General features: G+C 36.7%; 1 protein-coding gene across 2 annotated transcripts in view; it reads right to left on the reverse strand.

Annotated features, from left to right (window-relative positions):
• Positions 1-494: 494 nt before the first annotated feature.
• The window catches only part of SH3BGRL (SH3 domain binding glutamate rich protein like), a 133,151-nt gene continuing 109,636 nt past the window's right edge, over positions 495-24,009 (reverse strand). For both annotated transcript variants that reach the window (XM_061409609.1, XM_061409608.1), the window contains exons 2-4: positions 11,674-11,859; positions 8,833-8,913; positions 495-1,805 (exon numbers count right to left, since the gene is read on the reverse strand). In XM_061409609.1, the coding sequence (XP_061265593.1) occupies positions 1,773-1,805; positions 8,833-8,913; positions 11,674-11,859 (300 nt within the window). In that variant the 3' untranslated portion in view covers positions 495-1,772. The remainder of the gene's footprint in view (positions 1,806-8,832; positions 8,914-11,673; positions 11,860-24,009) is intronic.

Genomic DNA, 24,009 nt, shown 5'->3' on the forward strand with positions numbered 1-24,009 from the left:
AAAAGAAAGATTTCAATTTGCAAAGACTCAATTCAGCATTTTACTTTACATATATATGTAGCAGCAGTATCGCTAGATATAAATATCTCAAAAATGCCATCTATTTTTAAAGAATGTCTGTTTTTGACAGTACTGATTATTTGAAACTAAAAGAAAAGCAAAAATGCCCACATAAAATACTGCAAGTATCATCATCTGCATTTAATAAAGCTCAGGAGAAAATATTGATAAAAAATGTTTTAGCATTTTCCAGAATTTATTACAAAATACCCTGTTTACTCTAGAGCTCTCCACAGCATAATTTTGCACACAAAATAATTCTTTGTTTGACTCCAGTGTATATTGCAAAATTCAGAGCCCTAAATGAGAAATTTAGAAAGTGTATTCAACGTGTTTTCTGTTATTTTCTCTTTTCTCCTTTCCCACTATCTAAAAAGTGTATTACCCACCTAAAATTATTATTGCACTATTTAGAAACTCTATGAACACAAAAATTATGTTTTTGAAAGTACTGAGTTTATTTTAAAACATTGCATCAAGTTTAAATTTCAGTTAGCAAAGCCATGTCTTCATTATATGTTGATTTTGGCAAACAGCACAGACTTGCATACATCAAATGATATGATAAAGTAATTTAAAGTAAAATGTGTCTGCTTTCAGTAATGTGGAACCAAAGTACAATAGTAGTGTGGAACTAAAGCACAATATACATGTCTTTTGGCTGATGTAGGCCATAATGTTTCTTGTCTTCTAAGAAATTTTCAAAATTAATATTTAAAAAATTGATCCTTTTGTCTGATACTTATGGTATTCACTGGAATAAAGGCATAGAAAAGATTCTCTGCTTAGATTAATGCACTCATACAATAAGCTGAAACAAAAATATCAGAGATAGTGGCATTCATGATCATAAGTTGCTTTAAAAGGGGAAACATTTCCAATCTATTTTAAAAGTTAATTAAAAGTCTGAGTTCTTTGGAAAAGGATGCCATTTTAAACTTATTTGCCATCCCACTTCCATAACCTACATATGCATATTTCTCCAGGGCAAGCAGCTTAGCAACATTACTGCATGAAAGTAAAGCAAGAAACTTTGTGGTTAAGCAAGAAACTTTTCAACTGAATACATCTTTTTTGTGTGTGTGGGAGGTCATCTGTTCTGGTCACTGAAATATGCAATGAAAGGCTACATTTAGAAGCCTAGAAAACCTGTGATTCAGTACATAGAACTCTTCTAAACTTTTAACTACAAAGGAATGGGAATGTTATAAATACCACAGGAAATTACAATGCATGACATATCATAAACATTAACTGCAACTACTTTTTAGTCACAATAATTTCACATTAAAAAGGTACAGACTTTTGTTCACTAAAATTAATGAGGCATTTGGGAACAAGAGACAAATTCTCACTCGCCTTTTAAAATTATTCAATGAAGAGATACAGATATAATTAAACTGCAATAATAATACCAAAAAAGGGAACAGGTACTTGCTTTTTAAAATCACTGAAGTACATAAAATGCCTTAGCAGACAACAATAGTATTCCATGACACCTACTTAAAATTTCATGTTCATTTCCTACTTTCCTCATCACAATATTAACATTTTAATTATGTATTCATTTTAACTGTTTGCATGTGAAAGTACAAACTAATCAATTATTTCAACATTAAGCCTATTTCTTTTGAAGCCATGATAATTTTGATATTTTATAAAAAGCAATGGAGACTCCTTTTTTAGGATGCTTAAGGGAGAATATTTAAGATTCATGCTTGCTGCTTTGCCTGAGCTTCTGCTTCCTGAAATGGAAAAAAAAAAAAAAGAACAGATTTAAATATCATAAAACAGACATCCATGTGTATTTTTAGTAAACTATATTATCTCAAATCACTAAGAATATTTAAAATCAGAAAAATAGCCCCCAGAAAAAGATGGCTTAAAAATTCTTAATAGAAAAACTATAATATAGAAACTTCTGCCTAGAAACAGATGTAATAGAGAACTGTCTACAATTCCATAAAAGCGCATGATTTACACTTGTGTCAAGTATAGTTACCATTTTATTTAAAAGTAGCTAATTTCCTTTTTGAGTGATTTTTCACAAAAATTCAGTGTTCAAAAGCATTGTCATCTACAGTTTCCAGTCTGCTGAGTTTTGTTAAATTAAGGCTTAAGATACTTAGAAAATGTGTTATTTGCTAAAATGCTGTTTTTATATTTCATAGCAGTTCCTATGGACAGTAAGTACTTCTACCATAGGAACTCTGACCTATAGGTGTGCTCTGGCACTTAAGATAGTACTCGACACAAAATACAATTCAAGGAAAAATATATAGAAATAAAGATGGGTGGCATGAGTGAATTTGGTGAAAGAAACCTCAGATTTGAATTATAGAAATCATATATACTAGAAAATCAGCACCTAAACACCTGTCTCTAATAGACTATCAGGAGGAGTGAAAGCACTTGAATATTCCAAAATAAGCCTCTGATGCTAACACCAGAAGAAAGGAAAAATAAAAGGTGCTACATTTTTACCCCCCCCACCAAAAAAAAAAGGAGTAAAAATGATAGAAAGAAACCAGAAGACAGTGTAATTCATTCTTAATATATCCTTAACAAAACAGATGTAATACACTATTGACTCACGGTCCTAAGCTCTTTTGAAATTTCTAAGGTAGTGTTTGGCTGTCAAAATGAGTATGTCTTAGACCCACGTTATGTATTTTGTTTCATTTTATTAAACAAGCTTCTAAATATTTCCTCACACAGCACAATGAATTTTATACCAAAACCCTTCAATGGCCTAGCATATATAGGTGGGGAAGCAAAGGTATAAAAATGTGATTATGTGACTAATGTAATGTCCTTCTTCTTACGATCACCTAATACCTAATACCTGAGTAACTAGTATTTTGGAGATAGCCTAGTTCCCTAAAGTCACACTTATCAATCTTTACTGTAATTTGTCACAAACTGTGTAGCTTTCAGTTATCCTTTATAATGGAATAAATTACTAGCACAAAAATCCAAAACAAAAGGCAATTAAAAATTCTTTGTAATTTGTCTTTAAGAACACATACTATTTAATATACTATATGTAAATATATACTATACTTATATTTACTCATAAGTATATTATATTATATATACTTAAATATACATACTATATTATATATTCTTAAATATAACCTGTAATTATAGTATATTAAATACACTATACTTATATTTAAATATAAAATATACTATATATTAAAATTGTTTACTTTTTAAAATATATTTTATTCATAAAATATGTAAATTGTGCTAAAAGCTTTATTATTATGTAAAAGTAAGTGTCTAGTATTTATAGAATCATGAGTTATTTAATCAACCAGAGAGCTTTAGAAATAGGAATATGATGTGTTCTTTACCTCTACTCCCACTATAAACATCATTCTATAAATGCATTGGTTTTGAGTCATATAATCCTGGGCTCAAATTCCATATCTGTTACTCAATTATTATGTAGTCTTGGTCAAATTACTTAAATTATCTGAGTATCAGTTTCCTTCTCTGTAAAATGGCATTGAGGATACCTAGCTCTTAAGGGTGGAATAAAGATAAAATGAGATGAATGTGAAATGTGTAGCTCAGTGCTTGGTTCATTGCAGATATCCGTATTTTTTTCCTACCTTTCTTCTTTCCACTTTCAGGATTAAGTGGAAAGTAACAAGACCAACACCACAGCTAAATGTTATTAACATACAGTTTCCCTTGGAGATGTAGTAAAATGGAATAGATTTAGTAGAAATGGGAATGTTTTAAATCTCACAGTAGAGGCAGATTTTCATGGCTTCTCCCTAGAGCCAGGTGGTTCAAAGTCAGTGAGAATACTTCTTTAACCAGCATGTTTTGGTCCTTCAACATGTTAGTGAACATGGCTTTTCCACATCACTGGATTTTTATATTTTAGTAAAAATATATCAGTTATTTTATTCCATATAAAAACTATCAACTCTACTGAAATGTAAGAAATGCTAGTGCTAAGAAATTATAGTTTTTATTAATAAAATAGTAAATAGCAAAAAAAGTAAATAGTAAATATCTTTATATATTATGTTGAAATGCATCCAATATTCAAAAGAATAAAAAAATAATTTTCTTAAATAGGATTCCTTGCTTTATGGAACTATTTGCTATTGGGTACTTTTAAATAAAAGTTTTCCAGTGCACTGGCTTTCAATAATTTTTAAATATAAAGAGAATGTATTTTAATTATTTGGAAAAGAAAGGGAAAAATAGTCATATTATTAGTTATGATTCTATTCTCTTTTGCCCTATAAATATATTTTAAATGTAATTAGAATGTTAATTATACAATAAAAAGAATTCTGTAGCTCACTATAATGTATCTTTTCACAAACTATCATTTTTTAATGAGAACATGAGTTCATTAAGTGGATAAACCATTTTTGTTGATCCTATTTTTAGATATTTAACTTGTTTACAAATTTCTTAAGATATAAATAACATTTTTATTTTTTTATTCATAAAGCCTTTTCCATGTATAAAATTATTTCAATAGGCTTTAATACCCAGTAAAATTACTGGATGAAGAATTGTAAACATTTTTTAGGTCCCTAATATATATTTGCCATTTTGGTTTTCAAACAGTAGTACCAATTTATACCATCATCAGTAATATATGAGAGAATATGTTTCAGTGCACCCTTCTCAGCATTGAACATTGTCACTCTTTTATATGTGTTAACTTCACAGATGAGTACTCTATCTACTTTTATCACATTTCTTTTATTATGACTGCACTTTTCCAATGTGGGTTACTTAGCTGTATATCTTATTTTCTATACTTTCTTTTCAGCCAGTTCTTTCTGGAAGACTTATTGTCTTGTTAAATTAAAGGGGAAAACTCTTCTGATATAAAATTTATCACTTTTAATCTTGAGAAAAACCTATTAAATACTAATATTTAAAGTCTCCCTATTACCAATCTACCCTCAACTCCACTGTCAATTCTGGACAGCTTTTTGTTATTCCAATCTATCAGCTCCCTCTAGTTCAATCCTTGATAATATCCGCTGTTCATTTACTCTATTCCTACTTCTAGGGTTAAACAAGGATGAAAAAAACACTATAAATAAGTTGACTGGCTTCATAATGGGCTCATCAGCTCTAACTTCATCTGGGCCTTTCATCTTGCTAAGCCATCATTCCATCCATGGTTTTAGCCTATTCTTTAGCTTATTATTATTATTATTTTCAGCAAGTGAATACTTTCAATTCTCAATGAATTTCCCATTCTTCCTAGCAGATGATTTTTCTTCCTACCTCATACTAAAAAACATTTTCAAATATGAACTTCCCTAAACTCCCTTGCACATTAAAAGTTCTATTTTCATCTTTCTTTCCTCATTTTTTCCAGTCTCAGAAGAAAACTACATACCCTCTCCTTTCCAAGACTAACCCCTCCCTTGGACCACTCACTTTTCTGTTTCCTCCATGACTTTCGCTTTATTTCCCAATCACCCAGGTTAGAAGCCTTAGAGATTGCTTCAATCCTTCCCAATTCTTTTCATACACAAGAATCTAGTAAACTGCCAAATTCTATCACAAGTGATTTTTCTGTGCCTCTTAAATCCAACTTTTCTTTTCCATAGCTGCTGTCCCACTTTGGGTCTTCTCTTCTGGACTCTTAACGTACCCTCTAATGGGTCAGCCCAACTCTAATATCTCATTTATTCAATGTTTCACAATCCACAGAGCTGCGAAATTTATTTTCTTAACACAAAGATCAAATCACATTTTAAAATACAGATATAATCACCTCATTGCCTTCCCTCATTCCATACCATGGCTTTTACATGCCTAGAAGATGAAGTTGAAAGTATTTAGCACAGCATTCATAATCTGGTCCCAACCTTCCTAGCCAATCTCACCTCCTAATGCATCTTATTTTATTTAATATGTCCTATTAATGCTGGACTGGAAGAAACACAAGCTGGAATCAAGATTGCCGGGAGAAATATCAATAACCTCAGATATACAGATGACACCACCCTTATGGCAGAAAGAGAAGAGGAACTAAAAAGCCTCTTGATGAAAGTGAAAGTGGAGAGTGAAAAAGCTGGCTTAAAGCTCAACATTCAGAAAATGAAGATCATGGCACCTGGGCCCATCACTTCATGGAAAATAGATGGGGAAACAGTGGAAACAGTGTCAGACTTTATTTTTGGGGGCTCCAAAATCACTGCAGATGGTGACTGCAGCCATGAAATTAAAAGACGCTTACTCCTTGGAAGGAAACTTATGACCAACCTAGATAGCATATTCAAAAGCAGATACATTACTTTGCCAACAAAGTTTCATCTAGTCAAGGCTATGGTTTTTCCTGTGGTCATATATGGATGTGAGAGTTGGACTTTGAAGAAGGCTGAGCACCAAAGAATTGATGCTTTTGAACTGTGGTGTTGGAGAAGACACTTTCGAGTCCCTTGGACTGCAAGGAGATCCAACCAGTCCATTCTGAAGGAGATCAGCCCTGGGATTTCTTTGGAAGGAATGATGCTAAAGCTGAAACTCCAGTACTTTGGCCACCTCATGCGAAGAGCTGACTCACTGGAAAAGACTGTGATGCTGGGAGGAATTGGGGGCAGGAGGAGAAGGGGACGACAGAGGATGAGATGGCTGGATGGCATCACTGAGTCGATGGACGTGAGTCTGAGTGAACTCCGGGAGTTGGTGATGGACAGGGAGGCCTGGCGTGCTGCGATTCATGGGGTCACAAAGAGTCGGACACGGCTGAGTGACTGAACTGCACTGAACTGATGCTAGGTTCATGCTACACCACACTGCTGCTCCCCAAATATACCATCAGGTGCAGCTATATCCAAATGCAGTGGTTCCTGCTGCAACCTCTGTGAAAGACAGTGTTACTTCAGTATTTTGGAATCCCTAATAGCTCAAATGTGAATTCCTCTGTGAAATCTTCCCCAAACTCCTTAATAGTAATTTATGATTATTTCTTCTGGATGCCTACTAAACTTTATTCATACCAATCATATAGAATTTACCACAGTATATCATAATTATTTGTAGACATATTCATTGTATAATTATCTGCATACATGTCCCTCTCTAGGTTATAAACACTTTAAAGATAGAGATTATGCTGTATTCTCTGTATTTGCCCTACCATCAATATCAAGTCAATAATTGACACTCAGTAAATATTTACTGAATGAATAAATGAATGAATAACTTCCACTTTTCATTGAAAGTCATCAGTCATAGAAAATGGACTATCCTTCCTTTCATACTTTCTTTAATATATGCACTGAAATCAGAGACAATTTGGGTTTTACTAACTTGTTTAAGGGCTTCCCAAGGTGGCGCTAGTGGTAAAGAACCCTCCTGCCAAGGCAAGAGATGTAAGAGATGCAGGTTCAATCACTGGGTTGGGAAGATCCCTTGGAAGACAGCATGGCAACCCACTCCAGTATTCCTGCCTGGAGAATCTCATGAAAAGAGGAGTCTGGCAGCCTACAGTCTATGCTATGCTATGCTATGCTAAGTCACTTCAGTCGTGTCCGACTCTGTGTGACCCCATAGAGGGCAGCCCACCAGGCTCCCGCGTTCCAGGGATTCTCCAGGCAAGAACATTGGAGTGGGTTGCCATTTCCTTCTTCAACGCATGAAAGTGAAAAGTGAAAGTGAAGTCGCTCGGTCATGTCCGACTCTTAGCGACCCCATGGACTGCAGCCTACCAGGCTCCACCGTCCGTGGGATTTTCCAGGCAAAAGTACTGGAGTGGGGTGCCAATGCCTTCTCCGGCCTACAGTCTATAGGGTCACAAAAAAGTTGGACATGACTGAAGAGACTTAGCATGCACACAACTTGTTTAAAGAAAAATGCCTTACCTAAGATTTCCTACAATTTGAATTATATAAAGCCTAAGATACTACATTTTATCCATGGTAAAACAAAGTTTGGCAAGGGAACAGAATTTCATAGTAGCTCAAAAATGCCTGTAAATGGTCTCTAGTGAAAACATAGACAATAATACAGACTCAAAATTGGAGAAGGAGCTGGAGTGTGAAGAATCTGTTTAACATAAAATTAACTTCTAAAAGCAAAATGTAAAATGCCAGCAGGGGACACACATTTTTATTAAACTAGCCTTTGTGGAGAAGAAATATGGTAAAAAGCAAAGGCATATTTAAAGTCCATTGCTTTGAGATTTTTCTTCAAATTGGCAATTTAATTATCGACTTTTTTCTTTATATGGTCTCCCCTGGGAACTCTGCCATTCAAAAAATTTTGTCATTGGCAGGGGGAAATTTCCAAATTCAGCCAGCAATTTAGTGACCAGTTTTGAGACTCAGATGCTCTTAGTTAAAATTTGAATAGATGACTATGGCATTTGCTTTCACACAAAAACAATAGATACTGCCAAGAAGATTACTATGAACTAAGATGATTTCTGTCTATGTAGACCCATACATGACAACCGGGATAATGGAGTCTTTAAAATTTCCAACCACTTATTTGTGAATGGGTCAGTGAGAAATTTGCTTTCTTGGGCAGCTTGACAGGAAAGTCACTCTGCCTACCTCTTATCCACATACATAATGTATTTGATTATGCACATCTGTTTACCATACTAGGGATTAAGTGCATGCAGAGCAGGGGCATTTCCTTTTAGCTATGCTGTACTGCCTCTGGCTTAATCTGAGTACTTAAAGGAAACTTTACTGATTGAAAAAAAAACAAAAACAAAAAACAGCAATAAAGTGGCCTACAAAGAAAAGGAAAACTGAATCATACCTTTGAACCAGGTGGGGCTGTCAAACCTAAAAAGGCATACACTGCATTATTTTCTCTGGCTTCAAAGAAGGCATCATAATCCTTGATAAAAAGAAGGCATGAAGAATTAGCAATATGCAACCTTTGTTGGTTGGAAGGAAAAGGGGAAATTAATTTAAAATGATCTGACTGCTTAACATCTTTGGGGGCAGACAGGTTAGTTAACTTCCATAATGCTAGAATTCTGTAAAGAGCAGTCAAGAGGCAAGGCTTATTGGACCCCAGTTAATGTGGGTTAAAAGATATGCTGTTCTGTGAGACCAGAAATTGATGTCTTACTTCATACTGCATAGAATGTAAGTCTGCCTCAGGGGAAGTAGCTTTCTTCACAGCCCAAAGTAGCCAACTATATGCCAGTAACAGGTTGCTTATTTTTGGTAGGAAACTGTTGTTCCAGTTCACCACTATTTCTCCTGCATTATTTATGCAAATAAAACAAAAATAAATAATTATGAAATAAATAAAATAATAAAAAATAACAATAATTTTAAAAGGTAGAGATGTCTTCAGAACTAATGGATGACCAGATATTAGCTAGGCATGCCCATGGCCATAAGAATAATAAATCTGTGTTGTGTTTGGAGGAAGCGTATGAGATTTTCATGAAATAAGACTGAAAGGGAAGTTCAGTTCAGTTCAGTGACTCAGTCGTATCCGACTCTTTTCAACCCCATGAACCGTAGCATGTCAGGCCTCCCTGTCCATCACCAACTCCCGGAGTCCACCCAAACCCATGAGTTGGTGATGCCACGCAACCAACTCATCCTTTGTCATCCCCTTCTCCTCCTGCCCTCAATCTTTCCCAGCATCAGGGTCTTTTCAAATGAGTCAGTTCTTCACATCAGGTGGCTAAAGTATTGGAGTTTCAGCTTCAACATCAGTCCTACCAATGAACACCCAGGACTGATCTCCTTTAGGCTGGACTGGTGGCATGTCCTTGCAGTCCAAGGGACTCTCAAGAGTCTTCTCCAACACCACAGTTCAAAAGCATCAATTCTTTGGTGCTCAGCTTTCTTTATAGTCCAATTCTCATATTCGTACATTACTACTGGAAAAACCATAGCCAAGTAATGTCTCTGCTTTTTAATATGCTGTCTCAGTTGGTCATAACTTTCCTTGTTGACTTGTCATCAACAACCAAGATGGCATACTTGAAAACATCAATCACAAAGTAAAAATTACTTTTGTTTCCCTAATCCATATATAAGTTAAAAATTTAAAGAAAATTCATTAATGATACCAAAATAAAAGCTTTACTACTTTTAAGTAGAAAATAAGGTATTCCTCTTTTTAAACTAATTTCAAACTAAATAAGTAAAACAGCTCACCTCTTTACAGCAGCTTCTTCATGAACATACTAAAACAATATCACGCTCTGGTCTGTACTTACATATTCACCAATAACTTTTTGGTGAACGACTCATACATTTCCCTCCGAGTAGAAGGCAAATGGCACCCCACTCCAGTACTCTTGCCTGGAAAATCCCATGGATGGAAGAGCCTGGTGGGCTGCAGTCCATGGGGTCGTTAAGAGTCGGATACAACTGAGCTACTTCACTTTCACTTTTCACTTTCATGCACTGGAGAAGGAAATGGCAACCCACTCCAGTGTTCTTGCCTGGAGAATCCCAGGGACAGGGGAGCCTGGTGGGCTGCCATCTATGGGGTCGCACAGAGTCGGACATGACTGAAGAGACTTAGCAGCAGCAGCAGGCAAAATAGGGAAAGGAGTACATCAAGGCTGTATATTGTCACCCTGCTTATTTAACTTACATGCAGAGTACATCATGATAAATGCTAGGCTAAATGTAGCACAAGCTGGAATCAAGATTGCTGGGAGAAATATCAATAACCTCCAATATGCAAATGAAACTACCCTTATGGCAGAAAGTGAAGAACTAAAGAGCCTCTTGATGAAAGTGAAAGAGGAGAGTGAAAAATTGTCTTAAAGCTCAACATTCATAAAACTAAGATCATAGCATCCAGTCCCATCACTTCATGGCAAATAGATGGGGAAACAGTGGAAACAGTGACAGATTTTATTTTATTTTTTGGGGGGCAGGGCTCCAAAAATCACTGCAGATGGTGACTGCAGCCATGAAGTTAAAAGACACTTGCTCCTTGGAAGAAAAGTTATGACCAACCTAGACAGAATATTAAAAAGCAGAGACATTACATTTGTCAACAAAGGTCCATCTAGTCAAAGCTATAGTTTTTCCAGTAGTCATGTATGGATGTGAAAGGTGGACTATAATGAAAGATGAGTGCCAAAGAATTGATGCTTTTGAACTGTGGTGTTTGAGGAGACTCTTGAGAGTCCCTTGGACAGCAAGGAGATCCAACCACTCCATCCTAAAGGAAGTCAGTCCTGAATATTCATTGGAAGGACGGATGCTGAAGCTGACACTCCAATACTTTGGCCAACTGATTGCGAAGAAATGACTCATTTGAAAAACCCTGATGCTGGGAAAGATTGAAGGCAGGAAGAGAAGGGGCTTACAGAGGATGAGACGGCATTACCAACTCAAGGGACATGAGTTTGAATAAACTCCAGGAGTTGGCGATGGACAGGTAGGCCTGTCCTGGTGTGCTGCAGTTCTTGGGGTTGCAAAGAGTCAGACATGACTGAGTGACTGAACTGAACTGAACTGAGAAGGCAAAACACCCCTAGATGTCTAAGATGGATGCAAAGGATAAACAGGAAAAATGACTGTATGGAGATTTGGGGTGGAAGTAAAAGAAAGAGAATGGGTTTGAGGCAATACATTTGGAAAAAAACAAGAATTTTAATTGGTTCCTTACCCCACGGTACTGGCTTTCATTGAAAATTTGAGGTGGCAGGGGGTATCCTGTGGCTGGTCGACTGTTTTCAGGTACATTTTCTCTCATCCACTTCCGATTTTCTTCATTGGCTGCAATATCTTTTTCTTCAAATCCTATTTTGTTAGCTTCTAAGAAACCAAGCACATCTTGCTGTTTTTTCTTAATCTAAGACCCAAAGGACAAGAAATTATATTGTTGAACAAACAACTTTTATTGTTTTTATTTTTCAAATTTAATAAAAGTGTGTTAATGAACTAGTAGAAATGAATTCATACATAGATCAAGATTTGTGGCTTTTCAGAACACATGTGGTTTTCCCTCTTTATTAATGTGTTCTCAGTGATGTCTCATAAGAGGATTGAAGAGCTTTCAGTTCACAGATCCTGTTATCAACCTGATTTTCTTTTTCCTCTGAAATTACCACATCTAATCATGTAGAATAAAAGCTAGCTGATGCATATCAATAATATAAAAGGCAATTAACTAAAAAGTATTTACAGACCTCTCTTAATTTTAGCTTGTTGGAAGTCATCCCAAATGACCTCTCTAATTCCTGTCTTAATAAGCATCACATAGCTAACAGAAATGAATCTTAAGAATGTTTCAAGCCTCTATGCCTCAATTTTCATCATTTAGAATAGAAACTGAAGAAGATCTAAACCTGCTTTTATAAGTTTGAAACGTACCTGTACCATTCATTAGCCCTTAACATGTAATACTAAGGAATCTTAGAGATAATACACTTATTTTGTCCCCTAATTGTTTCTGCTGCTGCTGCTGCTGCTGCTGCTGCTGCTGCTAAGTCTCTTCAGTCGTGTCCGACTCTGTGCGACCCCATAGATGGCAGCCCACCAGGCTCCCCTGTCCCTGGGATTCTCCAGGCAAGAACACTGGAGTGGGTTGCCATTTCCTTTCCAGTGCATGAAAGTGAAAAAAATAAAGTGAAGTCACTCAGCCATGTCCGACTCCTATCGACCCCATGGACTGCAGCCCACCAGGCCCCTCGGTCCACGGGATTTTCCAGGCAAGAGTACTGGAGTGGGTTGCCATTGCCTTCTCTGGCCCTAATCGTTCCTAGAAGGCTTTAAAATAATAAAATTAATATTTTTAGGTTTATTCCCTGATATGCATTTCTTTTAGAACCTTGATCACACATCTATAGTAATTTACCCAAATTTAAAATTTAGCAAACATTTCTGAGCTGCAGAGCACAATCAATAAATATTTCTTCATGGAACTACACTAAAAAGACTCACGGAGCAGGAGCATCAAAAATACAAAATCAAAAGAAAAAGTCTTTTTAATGGAAATCAAAATGAAAAATAAAAAGAAACTTTCATATAGTCAAATTTTCTTTAGATTTGTATCCCCACATACACATACATACATGCATAAACAGAGGTCGTATTCTGTTCTTCTAACATGTTTGTGACTATAGGTAATTTTATCTCTCATCACACAACGCCAGGAAAAAAAAAATTCTCAACTTCTCCCAATAGAAACTGAAATCTCTACAAGATATTTAGATCAGAGTACAGAATGTCCTCCTTTAAAGATCACTTACTGCTGCTACTGCTGCTGCTGCTGCTAAGTCGCTTCAGTCGTGTCCAACTCTGTGAGACCCCATAGATGGTAGCCCACCAGGCTCCCCCATCCCTGGGATTCTCCAGGCAAGAACACTGGAGTGGGTTGCCATTTCCTTCTCCAAAGCATGAAAGTGAAAAATGAAAGTGAAGTTGCGCAGTCGTGTCCGACTCTTTGTGACCCCATGGACTGCAGCCTACCAGGCTCCTCCATCCATGGGATTTTCCAGGCAAGAGTGGGGTGCTCACAGTGGGGTGCCATTGCCTTTTTTGAAAGATCACTTACAATCCAGCAAAATTTGTAGCCAATTTTTCTAATAGGAATCATATTTCCTTATTAACTTATAAAATCAAACTTTAATTTATAAATGTAACAATACTACACCCTGAATCAGGAAGATCCCCTAGAGAAGGGAATGGCTACCCACTCCAGTAATCTTGCCTGGAGAATCCCATGGACAGAGAAGCCTGGTGGGCTACAATCCATGGGATTGAAAAGAGTCAGACATGACTGAGCAACTAAGCACACCACCTTTTGAATTTTGAGGATTGTTCTTGTTCAGTCACTCAGTCGTGTTTGACTCTGACTCTTTGTGACCCCATGGGCTTCAGCACACCAGGCCTCCCCATCCCTCACCATCTCCTGGAGCCTGCTCAAACTCATGTCCATAGAGTTGGTTATACCATCCAATCATCTTGTTCTCTGTCGTCCCCTTCTCCTCCTGCCTTCAATCTTTCCCAGCATCAGGGTCTTTTCAAATGAGTCAGCTCTTCACAACAGGTGGCCAAAGTATCGGAGCTACAGCTTCAGCATCAGTCCTTCCAATGAATATTCAGAACTGATTTCCTTTAGGATTGACTGGTTTGATTTCCTTGCAGTCCAAAGGAATCTCAAGAGTCTTCTCCAACACCACAGTTCAAAAGCATCAATTCTTCTGCACTCAGCCTTCTTTATGGTCCATTTCTCACATCCATACATAATTAATGGGAAAACCGTAACTTTGACTATATGAACCTTTGTCGGCAAAGTGATGTCTGCTTTCTAATACACTGTCCAGGTTTGTCATAGCTTTCCTTTCAAGAAGCAAACATATTTTAATTTCATGGCTGCAGTCATTGTCTGCAGTGATTTTGGAGCCCAAGAAAATAAAGTCTGTTACTGTTTCCATTGAATTTTGAGGATAATCCATGTAAAAGTCAGTAACAGAAGTGATAGAAGGCTCAGTTAAATTAGTGGGTTTTTATCTCCATGATACTAAAGGAGGTGTTCAGTTTGTGTGGAGTGTGTCAAGTAATTTGTTCATGATTTGCATATTTACAAATTTAAGTAGATATACAGATATCCCATAAATATGGTACTTTGAGGCATTTGCCATCCTAACAGATATTTTTAGTGAATTAAGAGTTACTGTTATATCTAACATGCTAAGAATTATACATGGCCCTCGATGACTGTCACCTGTCATGCTTATGTGAGACAGAAAGCAGAGAACCCTTCAGATAAATAACTCTTTGAGGCCTTTCTCACATTATTGAATGTTTTTTTTTTTTTTGTAAATATGGGAGGGTTTTTTTTTTATTTTATTTTTAAACTTTACATAATTGTATTAGTTTTGCCAAATATCAAAATGAATCCGCCACAGGTATACATATGTTCCCCATGTTGAGAACACTGTTCTCTATGTACTGAGTTAAGGCGGTAGCCAGGCCTGGTGTCAGTGGTCATTATAGTATAGCTTCAGTGATGTCTTTACCCTCTAATCATTAGCTCTGGATCACAAGTATTTCTTCCATCTTCTGGAACTGCCTAACAAGTAAGTACACATGCCTCCTAGAGTATTCCACATCTTCAGAGGGCTGAACAAAATGGGCTATAATACTTTTTAAAGTAGATTCTGCCCTAGCAATATGAACATTTATCCAGGTTTGAATCTTCAGGAAATGTAAAAAATGTTTCTTAACTTGATATATCTGTAAGTCCATTTTCAAATATCAATTTTACTTCCTACAGGGATGATTTATATCTACAGAGTTAGTGCCTATAGGTACATGCTCACTAAAATATATCCCTACAAAGTGGCTTTGGACAGATGTGACTGAAAGCCATACATTGCTAGAACAATTAGGAACAATTGTTCAGAACAATTAGGAATGGGTATCACAAAGTTTCCCTAAGGAATAAAATTTAAATTTCCTACAGGAAAAAATACTTTGGAGTTAAAAGGTTACTGATATCCTTTTCAACACACAAATGTATTTGCAAGTAGACAATGGCACTGTTCAAGAATTTAGATCAATCTTTTTCAAAGAGCAAACCACACTCCCCACTTCCACCCAAAGAATGCTTACCTGTCAGGGTTTGAGATTTAGGGTATCCATCCCACCAAAGACACAGAGCAGGGCTGCTGAAAAACTGCTGCCTACAGAAAAAATGTGTCTCCAGCTATCCTCAGTAAGTTTCCTGTCTGTCAGCCAAAGGTCAAGTTTTGTTTTTGTTTTTTTTTTAAAGAGGGAAACTGATAAGGTTTCTGCTTTAGAAAGTGTCAGAGTGAATGTTCAAATTCCAAAGGAAGAACAAAGCTTCAATAATCATGCTTCTAATGGGAAAACAAGAGTCTTTTTCATGACAGTGCTGACCTATAATAAAACATTTAATCAAGATGAGATTTTGTCTTGTTTTATAAATAACCTGACATATTTTCTCAGCTGACACTTTAAAGTGAAGATCAACAGAGGTTCCAACTGTGATGCACTAAAATTTAAAATGATTGTCTGACACTGTATTTCATACCTATTCAACAATATTTCTTGGGTGCCTTTTAAGTGTGTAAGAAATTTATGAGGTTCTCTCAAATGTCTAAAGAAAAATAGCAGATTCCCTCCTAAAATTACAATCTAGTGGGAAGGATTAGACATAAATATATTAAAAATTTTAATTACAACAATGGTATTTAAATATGAAAGTAAAACAACCATACAAAGTGTTTAGGTGAGAGGAGTCAAGTGAATGACAAAGCAAATGAGTGGAAGGAACTTAGAACAGAAAGTAAGTGTTTATTGCTATGAGTATGCCACTTAGACTAAGCTTAATAATGACTTCAAAAATGCTACATACATATCCATCTATACTGAATGCAGTCTCATGCTTACTGAAAGCATAATGTGCTTAGTAAAGCTTAATATAAACAACCAGCTGTGAAAAATGAGCTCACAACTATTATGGCATATTGCACTAGAACAATGAAAAGTACAGTATTATAAAATAAACCTGTATACTTTCTAAATGGATGCTCAAAATTTCTATGATTAAATTCTTAATGAATAAACACTTATGTATGTATGCATTTTGTCTTTTTATACAATTTACAATTTGTGACCCAGTCAACTTATGCAAAAATAAATTCAGATATATAGACTCCCTTCAATTGGTTCTATTTGTTTCAAATCTGCCATAAGAGAAGCTGCTCTAATTTGTAGAGAAATAATAAGCTTATATTGGCTTAGCCAGTGCCTAATAAGCATTTAAGAGTGGGGTGAAGGAAGCATGAACAAATAGAATTTAAAGCTGTTTTTTTTTTTTTTTTTAGTCTTTTACTAATCTACTTACCAAATATACCCAAAAGGAAAATCAAATCTGAACCCCCAGTCTGTTTGGCTATAGACCACAGCAGCATTGCCACTGTGTAGTCATTTGGTAACCAAAGAGATCTGCATGCATTTTTAAGAGAATACTGTAATGAGTCCTTAAGCCACTGGCTTCTTACCGCTTAATCTAATGGTGCAACCACAGCAAGAGACATTTGCTTTCAGCTTGCCTGTTTTGCAATATTTTAAAAAATGCTTTGGTCACAATCAGCCATGAAAAACTTGTAATTCATATCTCTTTACCAACAAGTCTGCAACAAATCTAGGTTAAGACTATTAAGAATTTTCTTGTTGATCTCCCACCTCTACCTCTAGCTCTCTGGAGTTCTCCTGACAGATATTCCACGATGTAGCAGCATAAGAGCACAATGCAAGGTTTGCTATTTTATTGCTGCCTGCCATCCCAAAATGCTGTTACTACTTTCTCTTTTAGTTGCACTTTTACCACATTACGTCTAAAGAGATGTTAAGGCCCAAGTAATTTCAGAATTAGAGCCTTGTGTGAAAAGACGAAAAGGTAGATATTTAAAGGTACTTTCTCAAAAATAGCTATTACTATGTCTTAAGGTGGTCACTGGAGAAGGCAATGGCACCCCACTCCAGTACTCTTGCCTAGAAAATCCTATGGACGGAGGAGCCTGGTAGGCTGCAGTCCATGGGGTCGCTAAGAGTTGGATATGACTGAGCGACTTCACTTTGACTTTTCACTTTCATGCATTGGAGAAGGAAATGGCAACCCACCTCAGTGTTCTTGCCTGGAGAATTCCAGGGACGGGGGAGCCTGATGGGCTGCCATCTATGGGGTTGCACAGAGTCAGATACGACTGAAGTGACTTAGCAGCAAGGTGGTCACAGTAAAGACAGTACAGTCACGCCTAATTTTCTGGGTTAAGAAGACTTTTCTTGATCAGTTCTGAATAATCTCATCTATTCAGCCCTTTCATATCTGAAGTTTTTCTGTAGAGTAAGAAGGAACTGTGATGTCTCTTCAATTCCTTCAGACACTGCTCCATGTGTAGATCCAGGAAGTTGTGAAATAAGGAGCACCAATTTGATTCAATTTGATTCAATTCAATTCAATCTTCTGATGCCTGAAACTTTATCATTACTGACTTAGAATGGGCAGGAAGTGTGCATGTTTGAGTGGAAGGAGGGACTGCCTGGAGAGAAGTAGGTAAGGAAACAGTGAAGTTTCTTTGTGTGCCTTAGAATTTTGCACAGAGTCGTCCCTACTTTAACAGAAGGTTACACAAAAATGCATCAGCAATGCCCTCCCAAGGTAATCTGAAAACAAAATTTCCAAGCCTTACTGTATGTTATTATTGAGTTAAGCTTTGTGCCAGATAAAGACCTTTAAGGAGAAAGGAAGACTAAGGCTTGTTGAGTGTTTGCTGAGTATCAAATTCTTTGTGAGGCTATGTATACATTGCTCTTGAAATCCTCACAATTCTGAAAGGTTAGTATGATTATTCATTTTACAACAATGGAAACTGAGATTTAGAAAGGTTGACAGACCTGCCTGAGAAGAATGACCTATTAATTGCATGTACCAAAATACAAATCTAAAGCTATCTGGATGCAAAGCCCTGTTCTTTTTCACTACATGCAGTACATAATAGAATTCACAATCTTGCTGGGGAAATAAGACTGACACATATGAGAGAGTTCCTTCTAAACTATGTGATACAGAATAGAAAGACAACAAATCTGAGATATGTTATCTTCCAAATAGCCTCATTTAGTGTATTTGATTTTCCAGGTATTATGGTCTCTTTTCACTTGACCAGTCTAAATTGACCCCACTGAATTCCCAAGTCCACCAATTTGTGGGCTGGCTTGCTTGTACATAGGCAGCATGCACAGAGGAGAACTGAATGGAATATAATGAGGCCTCTGATTTCTTGTTGACTGCACTGAGAACAATGTAGCTCATGTCTCCCCTTTGCCAAGCATTTCATCACTTAATGGTTCTGAGTGGGTGAAGTTGGTATGCAGGGTATATTTCTGTATTTTAAATTTACAAAGAAACAGATAAGAAAGAGCAAGAACATCAGATGCTTCCCATTTTTTATTATTTTTTAAATAAGCAATGTACCCATCACTTTAAAAAAGTCCAACAATCATCTCATACAGCAAAATGATCATAATACAATAAACTACTCACTTGAAAGTAAAAAAAAAAAAAAAAAAAAGCTTTAACTGAGTCAGTAAGAGACAGAGGGACTAAAAGAAAGAGTATCTACAGAGAAAAGTTTCAGATAAGAGAAGGCTTATAAAGATGAGATAATTCAGAACTGAAACTTAATTTAGTCAAGAAAAGCTCTTTTAATCCAGAAAATGAAGGTGGCTATACTTTCACCTCTTGCAGGTTAACTTCAATCAAACCCACATAGTCTTATCAAATGTACATGCCAAGAGAAATGTCTGTTGTTGTTTGGCTGCTAAGTCATGTCCAACTCTTTGTGACCCCATGGACTACAGCTCACTGGGCTCCTCTGTCTAGAGAAGTATTAGCAGGTTAATAAATAATAGACTAACTTGACCAAAGACTGAAAGCCACAGAATCAAAATATATACTGTAATCCTACTGCTGCTACACTGGTTCCCTGTGGCCAATTTCAACCTTACCCCCTACTGCTTAAATTTAAAGTTTCTACATAATGTTTTATCTACCACTATGAAAATATGCATTACTCAGCCACCTTATAGCAGATCAAGCTGCCTTTATTCTTGCCTGAGTTTATTGTGCCAAAGACCTAGAAAAGGTCAGTTTTCATTCCAATCCCAAAGAAAGGCAATCCAAAGACCATACAAACTACACTTCAGCTGTGTTCATTAAGCACGCTAGCAAGGTAATGCTCAAAATCCTTCTAGCTAAGCTTCAGAAGTACATGAACCAAGAACTTCCAGATGTACGAGTTGGATTTAGAAAAGACAAAGGAACCAGAGATCAAATTGTCAACATTTGTTGGATCATGGAGAAAGCAAGGGAATTCCAGAAAAAAAAAAAATCTATTTCTGCTTCAGTGACTACACTTAAGCCTTTGACTGTGTGAATCACAACAAACTATGGAAAATTCTTAAAGAGATACCAGACCACCTTACCTGTTTTCTGAGATCCTGTGTGTAGTTCAAGAAGCAACAGTTAGAACCAGACATGGAACAACAGATTAGTTCAAAATTAGAAAAGGAATACATCAAGGCTGTATATTGTCACTCTACTTATGTAACTTATACACAGAGTACATCATGCGAAATGCTGGGCTGGATGAATCACAAGTTGGAATCAAGACTGTGGGGAGAAATATCGACCTCAGATATGCAGAGGATACCACATTAATGGCAGAAAGTGAAGAGCAACTAAAGAGCCTCTTGATGAGGGTGAAAGATGAGAGTGAAAAAGCTGACTTAAAACTCAGCATTCAAAAAACTAAGATCATGGCATCCTGTCCAATCATTTCATGGTAAATAGATGGCAAAAAATTGAAAACAGTGACAGATTTTACTTTCTTCGGCTCCAAAATCATTGTGGACGGTGACTGTATTCATGAAATTAAAAGATAATTGTTCTTAGGAAGGAAAGCTATGACAAACCTAGACAGTGTATTAAAAAGCAAAGACATTATTTTGCCAACAAAGGTCCATCTAGTTGTAGATACGTTTTTTTCCAGTAGTCATGTATGAATGTGAGAGTTGGACCATAAAGGAAGGCTGAGCACCAAAGAACTGATGCTTTCAAACTGAGGTGCTAAAGAAGACATTTGAGAGTGACTTGGACAGCAAGATCAAACCAGTCAAGTCCATTCATATTGCTGAAAATGGTAAAATTTCATTCTTTTTCATGCTTGAATAAGATTCTAGTGTACATATATAACACATATTCTTTATCCATTAATCTGTTGATGAACACTGAGATTGCTTCCATATCATGTAAATACTGCTGCTATGAACATTGTGGTGTGGTAGTTTTTTGAGTTAGTGTTTCAGCTGTTTTTGGATATATACCCAGGAATGGAATTGCTGAGTCATGTAGTAGTTTTATTTTTAGTTTTTAAAGAAACCTCCATACTGCTTTCCATAGTGACTTTACCAACTTACATTTTCACCAACAGTGTACATGGGTTCCCTTTTACAGAGGAAAAACAGACTTTAAAGCACAGACTGTAAGAAGAGAGAATGAAAAACACTGCATAATCATAAATGGATTAATATAAGAAGAAGATACAATGATTGGAAATATATATACACACAACAAAGGAGTGCCTCAATGTCTAAGGCAAACATTAACAGTAAATAAAGGGAGAAATTGTCACCCTGCTTATTTAACTTATACGCAGAGTACAACATGAGAAATGCTGGACTGGAAGAAGCACAAGCTGGAATCAAGATTGCCGGGAGAAATATCAATAACCTCAGATATGCAGATGACACCACCCTTATGGCAGAAAGTGAAGAGGAACTAAAAGCCTCTTGATGAAAGTGAAAGTGGAGAGTGAAAAAGTTGGCTTAAAGCTCAACATTCAGAAAACGAAGATCATGGCATCCAGTCCCACCACTTCATGGGAAATAGATGGGGAAACAGTGGAAACAGTGTCAGACTTTATTTTGGGGGGCTCCAAAATCACTGCAGATGGTGACTGCAGCCATGAAATTAAAAGACGCTTGCTCCTTGGAAGGAAAGTTATGACCAACCTAGATAGCATATTCAAAAGCAGATACATTACTTTGCCAACAAAGGTCTGTCTAGTCAAGGCTATGGTTTTTCCTGTGGTCATATATGGATGTGAGAGTTGGACTGTGAAGAAGGCTGAGCACCAAAGAATTGACGCTTTTGAACAGTGGTGTTGGAGAAGACTCTTGCGAGTCCCTTGGACTGCAAGGAGATCCAGCCAGTCCATTCTGAAGGAGATCAGCCCTGGGATTTCTTTGGAAGGAATGATGCTAAAGCTGAAGCTCCAGTACTTTGGCCACCTCATGTGAAGAGTTAACTCATTGGAAAAGACTTTGATGCTGGAAGGGATTGGGGGCAGGAGGAGAAGGGGGACGACAGAGGATGAGATGCCTGGATGGCATCACTGAGTCGATGGACATGAGTCTGGGTGAACTCCGGGAGTTGGTGATGGACAGGGAAGCCTGGCGTGCTGCGATTCATGGGGTCGCAAAAGAGTCAGACACGACTGAGCGACTGAACTGAACTGAACTGAAAGGGAGAAATTGACAGTAACACAATAATAGTATTAGACTTTAAGACCGCATTTATATCAGTGGACAGATAATCCAGACTGAAAATCAGTAAGAAAGAACTGGCCTTAAAGGACACAATAGAGCAGATGAGCTTAATAGACATATATAAAAAACAGTCCATCCAAAAGCAATAGAAAACACATTCTTTTAAGTGAACATATAACAGTCTCCAGAATAGATCACATGCAAGGCCACAGAAAATCTTGGTAAATTTAAGAAGACTGAAACCATACCAATCATTTTTCTAATTACAGTACTATGTGACAAGAAACAAAAGTTAAGGGAAAAAAAGATGCAAAAAAAAAAAAAAAAAAAAAGACAAACACATGGAGGCTACTAAACAATTGGTCATGGAATAAATCAAAATGGCAGTGAAAACATATCTAGAGACAAATGGAAATGAAACCACAATGGTCTTAAACCCACCACAATGGGATGTGGTGAAAACGGTTCAAAGAGAAGTCTACAGCAATCTAGATAAAGAGAAAAAAATTCAGATAATGGTCTAAACTTACACCAAAAGAAACTAGAAAAAGAAGAACAAAGGCAAAAGATAGTATAAAAAGAGAAATAATGAAGAGCAGAGCAGAAACCAAGCAAATGCTGGGAAGGGGGGGAGGGGAGAAAAAGCAACAAAGAGACTAACAGCTGATTCTCTGAAAACAAACAAAATAATAAATTTTATGCCAGACTCAGGAAAGTTTTCCCTTGAAGTACGAAAGGAAGTAGGGCAAAGGCTAACAGAGTTTTGCCAAAAGAATGCACTGGTCATAGCAAACACCCCCTTACAACAACACAAGAGACAACTGTACACATGGACATCAACAGATGGTCAATACAGAAATCAGATTGATTATATTATTTGTAGCTGGAGCAGTCCTGTACAATCAGCAAAAACAAGACCGGGAGCTGACTGTGACTCACATAATGAAATCTTTATTGCAAAATTCAGAACAACTACGCCATTCAGTTATGACCTAAAAGAAATCCTTTAGGATTATACAGTGGAAGTGAAAAATAGATTCAGGGGATTACATCTGATAGACAGAGTGCCTGAACAACTACAGAAGGACGTTTGTAACATTGTACAGAAGGTGAGATCAAAACCATCCCCAAGAAAAAGAAATGCAAGAAAGTAAAACAATCATATGAGGAGGCCTTACAAATAGCTGAGAAAAGAGGAGCAAAGGAGAAAAGGAAAGATATACCCATCTAACTGCAGAGTTCCAAAGAATAGCAAAGAGAGATAAGAAAGCCTTCTTCAGCAATCAATGCAAAGAAATAGAGGAAAACAACACAATGGGAAAGACTAGAGATCACATCAAGAAAATTAGAGATACCAAGGGAATATTTCACGCAATAATGGGCACAAAAGAGGACAGAAACAGTATGGACGTAACAGAAGCAGAAGATATTAAGAAGAGGTGGCAAGAATACACAGAAGAACTACACAAAGAAGATTTTAGTGACCCCGATGACCATGATGGGGTAATCACTCACCTAAAGCCAGACATTTTTGAGTGCTAAGTCAAGGGAGCCTTAGGAAACATTACTACTAACAAAGCTACTGGAGATGATGGAATTCCAGCTGAGCTATTTCAAATCCTAAAAGATGATACTATTAAAGTGTTGCACTCAATATGCCAGCAAATTTGGAAAACTCAGCAGTGGCCAGAAGACTGCAAAAGGTCAGTTTTCATTCCATTCCCAAAGGAACGCAATGCCAAAGAATGTTCAAACTACCATACAATTGCACTCATTTCACATGCTAGCAAAGTAATGCTCAAAATTGCCCAAGCTAGGCTTCAACAGTAGGTGAACCAAGAACTTCCAGATGTTCAAG

This window comes from Bos javanicus, chromosome X (genome assembly GCF_032452875.1).
Source record: "Bos javanicus breed banteng chromosome X, ARS-OSU_banteng_1.0, whole genome shotgun sequence".
Lineage (NCBI taxonomy): Eukaryota > Metazoa > Chordata > Mammalia > Artiodactyla > Bovidae > Bos > Bos javanicus.